Genomic DNA, 12979 nt, shown 5'->3' with positions numbered 1-12979 from the left:
AAAATGTTATTACTTGTAATTAACCCGATGACTTTGTGTATACATACTGTACAGCTTGCACAGAGGAACTGGAGAGTCCACTGAAGACTCAGCTGGATAAGCCTTTGGACAGATCCCTGGAACACCTCAAAATTGGAAGTGCCTTCACTTTTAGGGTGACGGTCCTGCAGGCTTCTAGCATCCCTGCAGAGTATGCTGATATTTTCTGCCAGTTCAAGTGAGTACTTTTTGTACTACAAAAGGTAACTCAAGCTGTTAATATGTAGAGGAGCTTTAAACAATTCTTCTGTGGCTTTTGAGCCAAATGCATAAAGATCAGATTACATACAGCGTCCTCCACAATTATTGGCACCCCTTGTAAAGATTTGTAAAAAGGGCTAGAAAAAAATCTACCTTTCAGTGAAGTAGTCATCTCACACTGAAAAAAATGTGAAAAATCCAACCTTTCTTTGAAATAAATTTATTCAAAGAAAAAACAAATCATTAAGAAATAATTATTTTTAACAAAAACACATGTGCCACAATTATTGGCAGCTTTATGCTGTCGCCTTAAACCACAAAAGTTATAATAATATAAATATAAAAAATAATAGCTTCTTGATTCTCTCTTCATATTGACAGTTGCTGTCTCTTATTGTCTGCAGTTTTATCCACCGACATGATGAGGCCTTCTCTACTGAGCCACTGAAGAACACTGGTCGTGGACCACCGTTGGGTTTCTACCATGCACAGGATGTAAGTGTTTAAAATTGTAAATTATAACCATTAAATCTACACATTTCCATACATGTCAAACTCACTGCTGTAAAAGCAATGACATGACTGATAAAAAGAATCGTGTACAAATTAGTTCCACCAGTGAATCACCAAAATTGGGTTGCCAAAGGGTTGGGGGGGGGGTGTGGTTGATGATGGTAGAAGTTGTCATGATATTTGTGGGGGGGGGGGGGCTGAATTCTCAAATGATAAAAAAGCAAAAATTCAAAAGTATTAAGGGTGGCCTCTGTTTGTGTATTTATGCATGTGCTTCTGTGCTGTGCAGGTTTCTTCCTGCAGTCCAAAGATAAGTCCTTAGGCATGACCAACGGCATTGGTAGACATTTTGGGCCCCATGAAGGCATATCATTGGGCCCCGCAGTCCAGACCAGTCCAGATATTTTCCAAACTTTCTAGGCCCCCCTGTCATTCAGGGGCCCTTGGAATCATCATAACTTTCCCCTGCCTTACCGTGCCCTTTAGTATGATGGTATGTGTCCTGCGATGGACTGACTTCCCATGTTTGTGGTTTTACAGATTGCAGTAGATGTGACAAAGACATTTGTGGAGTACATTAAGACTCAGCCCATTGTTTTTGAAGTTTTTGGGCACTACCAGAAGCAACCCTTTCTGCCTCTTTGCAAAGATCTTATCAGGTAACATTCCTAAATTTCACCATATTGTTACCTAGGGGTGGGTGTTACACTGGTGCCATAGTTATTTACTGGTATACTATTATATATATATATATATATATATATATATATATATATATATATATATATACACACAACACACACACTGGTATATCATTATACTATAGCATTTTATTTTCTTCAAAGCTTCAATTGTAGCCTGAATACTTGTCCTTATACAGAGCCCATCCACAATTACCGGCACCCCTTGTAAAGATTTGTAAAAAGTGAAGCACTACTGTAAGTGCTTAAGGGTGAAGCAGCTTCATGTCACACTGAAAAATTGAGAAAAATCCAACCTTTCATTAACATAAATTTATTCAAAGGCAAAAAATCCTTCACCAAGAAATAATTATCTTTAACGAAAACACATGTTCCACGAAATTATAGTGAACACAATGTAACTGAAGCATATTTCCCCTGTGAATTGTACATATTTGAGTTGAGTGGAGTGAATAGGAACCTTCAAGCTGTAACCTTCCTGGTTAACAGGGATATGAACATGAGGTGACACAGAGCGCAAATTCCCTTAGTCATCCATCTACATGGGAAAGATAAGAGAACATGCAAACCAAATGAGGGAGAAGCGTATTGAAAAAAAACTTCTCGCCTTAAAATGCCAATTTCTACTGTTAGGGCACTGTTTTTAAACCTTGGGGTCACCTGCAATTCAAGTGGGGTCCCCTGAAATGTCTAGTAATTGAAAAAAAAATTACTGATAAAAAATATCAATAATAATTATTCTTTTAAAAATTCTGATTAAAACACCACATACAATCTTAAACAACTGTATTCTTTCACGTTCATAAATATCAATAAATATAAATGACTGTCTAAACGGTAAAGAAAGTTGCAGTCAGAACAGAAAACCAAAATGGAAAAATTTCTTTGCCCGCCTGGCACCATAAAGACAGTTAGGGAACCGGAGAAACAGATGCCAAAAAGACAGAGAAAATACGACGGAAGTTTCCTTCAATATGGATGCATGCTCCTTACCTCTCTCTGTATTTCTTAATAGCAGAATTCAGTTACAAAATAACAATACAAGCGCATAGTGCAAAATATATGATAAACTGGAATAAAAATATAGGGTATATGCCTCTTCACCATTTCCATTTTTGCAACACTGTTGCGGTTCAACATTTTATTTGGAAGTTTTATGCCCGTAGATGGTTCATTGAGGGTGTCTCTTTATTTCAGTTACTTGCCTTGTACTCACAGTCATATTTATAATGCACGAGATGCATCAACATTCACTACGTATGGTTGTTTGTACGCACAAGTGTTTAAGGACTAAAACTAAATCAAAATATACTGTCAAAATTAAGATGTTATATAAATTAACACTGTTCATTTATGAAATTTCTCAATGCTAGTTGAATACTTTGTTTCTTCAGTCCTTTGCGTCCTTGTAGAAGGCAGTTTCCACGGGTTATGCCACTATCCAAACCAGGTAAGAATCAAAAACAGTTGGTTAATTAAAGTTGTCTGAGAAAACCTTAATGTGTTTTAAAATACATCGGAAACATACAAATGAGTATCAATTATCAAATAAACAGAAGAAATATCTTCATTTGTTTTTCAAAACATCTTCATATATTTTCATGCTGACATCTATTGCAACAAATGTGTGTTTGCCAGTATTGCTTGGCTTAAATATTTTCTGTCACATAATTTCTGTAGACAGGGTGTGGTACTCTAGCTTGGTTTTCCCGAAAATTCTTATCAGCAACATTCAGCAATTCTAAAGAGCAAAGACTCTGCATGTACAGTGTAGGACAATCCTGGGCACTGATTTTCTGTGGAGAGCCAAAACTGAGCTTCCCTACATCAGCTGGGCCCATTTTTCTATGACTCACCCAGGGGGGTGCTCCACAAAGCAGGGTTTCTCAGTCAGCTGAGTTAACTAAAGCTAGAAGTCAGGACTATCCAATAAGTTTAGGTAAGGTGTCACGTTCACAGCAGCAACAGAACTTCCAAAATGGTGTCTGCGGAAAGGTACATCCCTCGCAGATGTATTTATTACAGAGATCAGGCAGGATTACACATATAAAGAACAATGACCAAACAGAGATAACAGGACTAAGAGATACTAATAAGTCTTACTAGTAAGACTTAAGAAAGGCAGGCACCTCCATATATGGACGCAGCATGACAGGGGACCTCTGGTAGTGAGCAGGGCGCAGCAGGGACCTCAGGCTGCAAGCAAGGCACAGCAAGGATACGTGGGCCAGACGCTAGCAGAGTAGCAGAGATCTCCCCTTCTCTGGGCTGTGGCATGGCACCCTCTCAAGGCATGCACTCGCAAAACAGCGGCTTTTCCTGGGCCAAAGTAGTGGAGCACTGACCTCTTCTGGACCATACGCTTGCAGAGATATGGTGAGTTCCTCTGGACCTGGATGCTGCCACATCAGGGTCTGTCAGCCTTTTAGGATTCCGTCTCCTCTGACGGGAGCTAACCAAAAGGTTTTGCTGGCAGCACAGAGGTGGGCTCGCCAGGGAATTCGGGTAAGGTGAGCTTGGCAGGTGGGAGGGCAGCAGTGGATGAGGGCGAATCAAGTGATGGTACCTCCATTGGCAGCAGGTCAGCTGGTGGAGTCATCACTTTCACCCACCGGTGCAGGGCAAGCAAAGCCCTTGTTATTTCCTGTGTTGCTGGGGAAGTGGAGGCTGAGGAGATCGCCTCCAGTTCTCCTATCTAGCGTAGCAGGGCGACCACCTTGTCCCAGGCTGGAGCAGGTGCGGGGGCTGACAAGGGAGTGGCCGCAGGTTCCTCTCTGGTGCTGGACCAGTAGTCACATAGATGAGTGCTGTCAGAGATCAGCTGGGGAACAAAATTCCTCCAATCAGACCGGAAAATAGCCACATTCATCTTTGCAGTTATGGCATTCTGTCACACTAGCAGTGGGAGAAGGAAGACCCCTCACAGGGGTGTTTATTGCAAGAACCAGGCAGGATTACACATGTAGACAAAGAACAATGACCAAACAGGGAACACAGCCCTAAGAAACGCTACTATACAGGACTAAACAAAAGGGCAAACGCTAGGCAGCTGTAGCTGGTTAACAAAAGGGCAGGAACAAGAGCTAACCCCGAGGGAAACCAAGGGATCAGACGGAGTGGGGTTGGATGTGAAATAAGGAACATTCCTACTGGACAATCATGATTTCTAGCTTTAGTTAACTCTACTAACTGAGAAATCCTACTTCAGGGAACACCCCCCTGGTATGCTCCGGGATATTATGCTTTATTAGTTAGATAAATCAGTAAGTCTGTGGAAATGAGGTCAAGTGTTACATTCAACAAATAATCTGGTACATCTTTGTAACTAATGCAAAATCAAAAAACATAAATATTTCTCAGGACTTACTCATTAGAAATCAGAAACCACATGGAATCAATGGAAAAAACTGGCAGAATTTGGCTAGACTGGATCAGCTTCTACAGGAATTTTCCACTCACCAATTAGGCAACAGATAATGTGGGCTCTTCTAGGAATTAGGAGAATGGCTGTATGAGCCATCAGTACTTGTGCTTTGGATGTCTTGATGGTGATACTATGAAGTTTCTCCCATAGTACCAGCCACCAAACTGACCACATTGAGACGTCCTACTGTTGGATCATGCCACTGCAAGTATGACCTCATGGTCTTCTTTGAAATATGTGAGCTGGAAGCCAATGGAGAGTGAGTATCTTTTCTGAGTGCTTATAAAGCTAATAAAAATATGTAATTGTTTTCTTTAAATAGACAGTGGTGACTATTATTTAACTATGAATACTTTTAATGATACTCAGCTTAAGATGTTATCTGTTTAAGTTACCATGTGTTTCACGGTATTTTCAAAAATCCAGAAGTAACCCTACTTTGCAAAGCAGACACACTACAGAGCTATTCTCTATACCCACACAAGGGTATCAGTTACAGTTACAGACCGCAGTAAGAAACATTAGATTCCTAAAAATGAAATATCGAGATCAGTGAAATTCAGAATTAGCATGGCTTCAAGATAGGTGGTGAAACTATATATTTCTTAAATATCTGGCCAGCTACCTCCCTGCAGTGGTGGATCATATAGAAGGAATGCCATGCCATGGGACCTTCCTGCTGCACCAGGTATATTTTCTGTTTTTACTTACTTGGGAACACCAGGTGGTATAAGCACACAGCCAGACAAATATACATTTATCACGCTGCTTATATCAGCTGCTCTTCCAAAGAAAGTACATACTGTACATACATCACAGTGTAACCCTGCACTCCATAGGTGCTACACAAAATGAATCACTTATTACTGAATGTTACTGACTTACATTTAGTGCACATGTTTAAAAAGTATATGTATTACATATCTTGTGCTACAAAAGAACAAAAGTTTTAGTACAGAAAGCAAGTATAACTTGCCGTGTGTCATGTTGTGTCATGGTTCATTGTGATTAAACTTTCTGTTTGAAACTACAATTGTAGTAGCAATTCTGAAAAACCTACTTTTTTTTCTTTCCTCCCAAGGGTACCCAGAGGAGAATCACTGTGACCATAGTGCACGAGACAGGACATGACATTGAGTGGAATGAGGTGAAGGAGCTGGTTGTAGGCAAGTCGAGGCATAATATGTATGAATCTTGGTGTAATTCAGTGGTTCTCAAACTCGGTCCTCAGGTCCCACTGCCCTGCTTGTCTTCCAGCTATCCCTGCCCCACACACTGCTGATTACCTAGATCAGGTGTCTTCAGTCAATCAGAAGCTGAAAGACAGCTAGGACTTGTGTGTGGGGCAGGGATAGCAGGAAAACAAGCAGGGCAGTGGGGCCTGAGGACCGACTTTGAGGACCACTGGTGTAATTGAATTCTTAATAGAATATCTTCAGTGTGATTTATTGTGACCTGTCTCTTAGGTCGCATTCGCAATACCCCTGAAACAGATGAGACTATCATCGACCCCAACATCCTCTCCCTGAACATCCTGTCTGCAGGTTACATTTGCCCCATGCAGGACGACAGGTTTGTCATAACATTGTCCACTTTGTCACATGTTAGATCTATATTCTAGCAATAAAAGCCTAGAATAGAGCCTGAATAGAAGGATGGGCTGAAAATCTTTGTTGAATCCATAAATGATTACCTTACTCCATGTTATATATTGTTAGTACAGGTTAAATAAGGTTATGATGTTCAGACAGAAAAAAACAAATTTATGGCTATTGTAATATCAGATGTCAAAGTAAACTGCAATACAAAGTCTCTTACTCATCACTGCATTCTTTATGATTGAGTGGGCTGGACATCATTGACCACTCGCAGAAAACATCATTGGTATATTTTTATCCTGAATGTTAAAATATCCTCCATACTTAATTGCACATTTCAAAATTCTTGTTTAGAGTCTTTATTACATTTAGATTAATGTGTGCTCAGTTTCTAATAAGATTTTCATTTTAAATGATATATTCTGCTCTAACAATTTGGACTTTCTTTTTTTAGTTGAAACATGGCAGAAGCATAATGATTATGTTTATACGAATGAGCGCTTTCTATTGGGCCAGGGTGGTGGGCTAGCATTGATTTACAGTTCAAAGTTTATGTGCCAATAAAAATAAATACTGCTGTATATGTTTCTTTTGAGGTTCAAATCGGTCGCCAAAGAATTATTTTTATTGTATTTGTTATGATTGCTCGGCGAGCAGAGGACTTATGGAGCAGGTAATCAGGGTCAGGAAGCTGGGGAGTCAGGAATACGGGGTTTATTCCGGGCAAATAGGCAGACAGGTACAGAACGATAAAACAACGTCAATGACCGGACTGGGGAAACAGACTTGAATACACAGGACCACTCAGAAATAACATGAAACAGCTGATAACAATCAGGGTTTCACACGAGGTAAATGAGGGGGTGTGGCACACAGGAGGATCGGACAAGCAGGTCATGACAGTTTTGTAAATTTACAATAAATAAATAGGTGGAGTGATGGCTCCGAAGCTAGGGATCTGTGCCAGCAACTGGAAGGTTGCTTGTTCAAATCCCGTGAATGCCCAGAGTAATTCTACTCCATTGGGCCCTTGAGCAAGGCCCTTAACCTGCAATTGTTTCATCCTGGGTATGACATTAATCTACACCCAGCCCTTTAAGGAGGTCCTACAACTTGCAGAGAAAAACTTGGGAGTTGGTGGCATAATTGGCACTCCAGCCACTGGAAAAAAAACTCACACTGGTCCATTCGGGGGGGGGGGCGGCATGGTGGTGCAGTGGTTAGCACTCTAGCTTCTGGGACCCAGGTTCGAGTCTCCGCCTGGGTTACATGTGTGTGGAGTTTGCATGTTCTCCCCATGTCGTCATGGGGTTTCCCCCCACAGTCCAAAAACATGCTGAGGCTAATTGGAGTTGCTAAATTGCCCGTAGGTGTGAATGGTGTGTGAGTGAATGGTGTGTGAGTGTGCCCTGCGATGGGCTGGCCCCCCATCCTGGGTTGTTCCCTGCCTCGTGCCCATTGATTCCGGGATAGGCTCCGGACCCCCCGCTAAATTCTAAATGAATTTAGAAATGTGATGGCATGTCCTGTTCTGATATTGTCTGAAGTAATTTAATTTTGATGATTATTATTACTATTTACCAGTTTTATGTATGACTATCTTCCCCTTGTTGTGTAAATAGTTGTTTCTTGTGTTACTAATATTTTAGTTTAGTTAAAAAAAAAATCATAAAAATGTGCTGCCTTGTTGATACTTCTGCCTTTGTCTCCAATTCAATCCACTAACCAATTAACAATTCAATCCACTGTTTTGCTTTATTTTGCAGACAGTTCCTCGATTCAGATATGCCCAGGTATTTCTTTCAAATGCCCTACTTATTTATCCTGTTTTTTTAACAAAAACTTTCCTCCACCCAGCATTTTTTTACTCTTTTTTTTTCTTTGTATTTGAGGCCCAGTCAGTTCCAATCTACACTCATTTCCCTGGCTTTTTGTGCTGTGGTTTCTACTTTCTACACCTTAAGAGCCCTGGGGTATTTGAGGCGATCTAGGGGTTAGCTGGTGGCAGAGTAAACTGCTTGGCTTACATGGCCGCATTAGGCAGTGGCTTGATTGTGCGGGGGGGGGGGGGGGGGGGGGGGGGGCAGCTGAATACTCCTTCTTCTTGGTTGAAGCGAAGAGATGAGCTGTTTGCTCAAGCCAAAATGTCCGAAAAATGTATGTATGAATGAATGAAAATTACAAATTACAGTATCGTGAAAAAGTCTTAGGCAGTCAGAGGAAATGATGTTGTACAGTATATAATATGTCTGTGTGTGGGTATACTGTGATGCAATTGTTACAGTATGACTATCAAGTTTTTGAATAAGGCATATTAATTAAACATAACTGCTACTGTGTTGTTTACTTGAATAATGAACTTTATGAGTTACTGTCAGTGTAAATATTAACCTGTACAATTCTATTGAAAAGCAAACAAATGGCAAAATATAAAAAACCACAAACATATAACAAGCTGGTTGCATAAGTGTGCACTCCCCTAAACTAATACTTTGTAGAAGCACCTTTTGATTTAATTACAGCATTCAGTCTTTTCGGGTAGGAGTCTTTCAGCACGCCACATCTTGGCTTGGCAATATTTGCCAACTCTTCCTTTCAAAAGCTTTCCAAATCTGTCAAATAGCATCTCTTGAGCACAGTCCTCTTCAGGTCACCCCACAGATTTACATTTGGCATCAGGTTTTGACTTCCTAATCTTATTTTTTTTTTAATGGAAAACCCATTGTTTAGTTGATGTGGATGTATGCTTGGTGTCATTGTCATGCTGAAAGGTGAAATTCCTCTTCATCCTCAGCTTTCTAGCAGAGAGGTTTTGGGCCAAAATTAACTGGTATTTTGAATTGTTCACAATTCCCTCCACTTTGAATAAAGCCCCAGTTCTAGCTGAAGAAAAATGACCCTAAAACAGGATGTGCCCCCACCATGCTTTACTGTGTGTACAGCGTTCTCTCGGTGGTGTGCAGTCATGTTTTTGTGCCAAACATACCTTTCAACCTTTATAAGCTCATTGCGAACCATGGCTTTTGCTGTAGTATGCAACTGAGTAAATGTCAGGAAAATCCTACTCGAACTTTATTTGGATTAATCAGATTCACTTTAATTGATGGCAGATGTATACCCAAAAAAACTGAATGCTGTAATTACATCACAAGATGCTTCAACAAAGTATTGGTTTAAGTGTTGGTGTGCATATTTACGCAACCAGCTTATTGTACGTTTTTTTTGTCTTTTATATTCCTTGCCCTAACAGATTTGTTTGTTTTTCAATTGAATTGTACAGGTTATCGGTCACATTAAAGGTGGGAAAAGTTTTGAAATTATTTGTCATGTTCTCATTGTTTATAGGTAAGATTGGAAGAAGTATATCTAGGGGAATTTGGTAGACAAAACTTTGAAGATATTCTATAGAAATTAGGCAATGTTTCTTTACTGATTTCTAAATCAGTATTTCTAAAATGAGCATTACTCATTGAAATCAGTATTTTCTGTGTGTCTTTAGAATGTATTGGTGAATTCCATAAATGATTACCCAGTAACTATAGGAATTTCATTTCATGCCCTCTGTATGAAAAATCAGTTGTTTGACATTACATGTGCAATGCTTCACAGGACCTTTTTCCGCTTCGAGGCAGCGTGGGATAGCTCCATGCATAACTCCTTGCTGCTGAACCGTGTTACTTCATATGGCGAGAAAATCTACATGACACTGTCTGCTTATTTGGAGGTAAAAGGACCTGCAGTAACAGACTGATCTTTGTAAAAGTGGCCATTCATAACAGTGAATGTGAAATTTTTACTCGTCTTTGATTATAGATGGAGAACTGCACTCAGCCGGCAGTGATAAATAAGGACTTCTGCATGGTGTTTTACCCGCGGAATGCCAAAACAGCTGCTTCCCGCTCAATCCGCAATCTTTTTGGCAGTGGCAATCTGAAGGCATCAGAGAGGTGAAGACTAATCAAATTGGATACCTGATACACTTTTTTAGACAGTGCCCTATATCACAATATCTAAAACAGAAATTTGCTTTAAGCTGACAAGTAATAAACCTTGTCATTTTAATTTGTATTTAGCGGGCGTGTTACTGGTGTATATGAAGTTTGCCTCTGTCGTCTAGGAGATGCTGGAAGTCCAGGTAAAGAACCGTTCTCCTCAGAATTTGTAATCATAATGTATGCAGGAAACCTCTGTGAATGCCCTCTCTGGTTCTCTCCTAGGCATGCAGAGGAGGCGCAGGAGAGTTTTAGACACCTCCGTGGCATATGTGCGTGGGGAGGAGAATTTGGCTGGTTGGAGACCCCGCAGTGACAGCCTCATCCTAGACCATCAGTGGGAGCTGGAGAAACTCAGTCTCCTGCAGGAGGTGACAAGTATAAGCTCAGCCTTTTCTTTATAATGCTGTGTAACTTTGAGAAGATAAGTGTCATTAAGGTGAACCGGGGTTTCATTTCCTTGGGCTTTATTGGTGGGTATCAGAAATCCAGCTTGTGGCATTGCTTTGCCTAACATTAGCTCATGCTGGATGTAAAAATGAATTCAATGGCCAAAGTATGAAGATTTGAATAGATGTGATACTTTAGCAAATATATCAACATTTATCCATAGATTGATTCTATAATAAAATGTAATGCCTATGTAATGGTGCTCACACTTGACTTGTGTCTGCATGTCATTTGACATTGACATCTTCTCATTGGTACTCCACATCTGTGTTTACAGGTCGAGAAAACGAGGCACTACCTGCTCCTGAGGGAGAAGCTGCAAGCCACACTGATGCAGGACTATGAGTCTAACAAGAAGGAGGGGCTCTCCCAACAATCCCCCTCAGGCAAAGCCACTCTGGAGAACCCGCTTACCCTGAACCAGCCCAGCGAGAGGCAGAGAGAGCTGGCTACCAAGGTCAGTGACTGTTATCAGCCATTTACCAGGTGATTCACCCATGGAACTGCATCTGGTTTTCTGAGAGATCTTTGTCTTTTGTGCCATTTGTCTCTACAGTGTCTGCGGCTTCTCACTCATACCTTCAACAGAGAGTTTAGTCACGTATGCATCAGTGCCAGCGAAAGCAAGGTAATTCTAGGTCACTAGGGGTCACTGGAGTACAGCAAGTCCCTGTATAAGTTTACTGCTCACGCCACCGTGAATAATATCATTTTTCTGCAAGCTGCAGCCTGGTTCTTCTCTGCTCCTCATTAATGAAGGGCTTCTTCCTTGCTTTATGGGACCTCAGTCCTGCTTCTAGGAGCCTGATACAAACTATCCTAGCAGTGCACCTCACACCTGCACTTAATGTTTCCCATTCCATTTGAAGTTCACTTGATGTCAATCTTTCGATTCATGAGAAACTGTCGGATAAGTTAACGGTCATCTCTGCCATTAGAATGTCTATTTCCCTGGCTGGTTTCTGGTCATTCCCAGCGTCTCCTGCTTCACCTTATTTTTCTGTACTGCTGTCTTAGAAATTTTGAACCTGAGCGTATTCTGCTTCTCAGCGTAGCTTCTGCCAGCAGAACCACAATTAAACCATGATTTAAAAATGCAGATTTGTTTAAAAATATAGAGTTGTCTCTTCATTTTTTTCCAAGGCTGTATATCTAAGATTATTAATGGTTACCTTTTCTAGAACATCAGGACATATCAGACAAACCCATATACATTTTGTACTTTTGTGATTTCTGCAAATGAGATTAATTTGATGTATTATGAGCCCCGAATACATGCCCATAAGTTCATATGTGATGTGTCCTCATTAATTTTCAGTTGTCTGAGATGTCAGTGACCTTGCTGAAGGACACTTCCTCAACCTCTGCTCTGAGTACACTGACCCCTTCTTCCACATGCCCCTCATTGGTGAATGGGCACTATGGTAACATAGAGCTCAGGTGGGTATGGTTGACTCAAACAGCAAGACTGCCAGGATGCTCTGTTGACCATGTGCAACAGGTGTATTAGAATCTCCCTCAAAGGAGATATTTATGGAACATGTGGAACAATATTGACTAAAGGGCAGTGTTGTCTTTCAGAACTCCAGTGCTATGTCCGCAAATTGTCAGCCCTGATCCTGACTTCCTGCTCAAGGGACGGATAAAAATTTCTCCCAATAGAGTCCTTGAGCCTGAGGCAAGAATGCAAACCTTTGTACCCGAGATTCAGGAAATGCGTGTGAGGTGAGTGGCATTGAGCACTGTTGCCTGGTCCTGAGAGTTGTTAGTTGATTATGCTAATTTTCTCTCTTGGTGTTGATTTTGCAGCCCAGTTGTATCCAAAAAGGGCTCCCTGCATTTCCTTGAGCCACATACCAACGGTTGGGTGAAGCGCTACGTGGTGGTCCGCCGGCCATACGTCTATATTTACAACACTGACAAGGACGGTGTGGAGAGGGCCATACTCAACCTATCGTCAGCACAGGTTGAGTACAGTGAAGACCAGCAGGCCATGCTCAGAGTGAGTTACCTATTCTGCATCCTGAAAAATGAAACGCAGCAGAACTAAATTATTGCAAT

The 12979-nt window shown here is 41.0% G+C and overlaps 1 protein-coding gene across 4 annotated transcripts in view; it reads left to right on the top strand.

Moving 5' to 3' along the window:
* LOC125708382 (kinesin-like protein KIF1A) overlaps positions 1-12979 on the top strand; it is a 37766-nt gene that overhangs the window by 23342 nt on the left and 1445 nt on the right. For all 4 annotated transcript variants that reach the window (XM_048975859.1, XM_048975858.1, XM_048975860.1 and 1 more), the window contains 18 exons: positions 55-217; positions 645-735; positions 1294-1412; positions 2849-2904; positions 5029-5137; positions 5500-5566; positions 5960-6044; positions 6345-6450; positions 8243-8269; positions 10086-10200; positions 10290-10423; positions 10550-10611; positions 10694-10839; positions 11196-11375; positions 11475-11546; positions 12237-12358; positions 12500-12643; positions 12728-12920. In XM_048975859.1, coding sequence (XP_048831816.1) covers positions 55-217; positions 645-735; positions 1294-1412; positions 2849-2904; positions 5029-5137; positions 5500-5566; positions 5960-6044; positions 6345-6450; positions 8243-8269; positions 10086-10200; positions 10290-10423; positions 10550-10611; positions 10694-10839; positions 11196-11375; positions 11475-11546; positions 12237-12358; positions 12500-12643; positions 12728-12920 — 1991 coding nt within the window. The remainder of the gene's footprint in view (positions 1-54; positions 218-644; positions 736-1293; positions 1413-2848; positions 2905-5028; positions 5138-5499; positions 5567-5959; positions 6045-6344; positions 6451-8242; positions 8270-10085; positions 10201-10289; positions 10424-10549; positions 10612-10693; positions 10840-11195; positions 11376-11474; positions 11547-12236; positions 12359-12499; positions 12644-12727; positions 12921-12979) is intronic.

This window comes from Brienomyrus brachyistius, chromosome 15, assembly GCF_023856365.1.
Source record: "Brienomyrus brachyistius isolate T26 chromosome 15, BBRACH_0.4, whole genome shotgun sequence".
Lineage (NCBI taxonomy): Eukaryota > Metazoa > Chordata > Actinopteri > Osteoglossiformes > Mormyridae > Brienomyrus > Brienomyrus brachyistius.
This window is presented reverse-complemented; position numbering and strand designations above follow the sequence as displayed.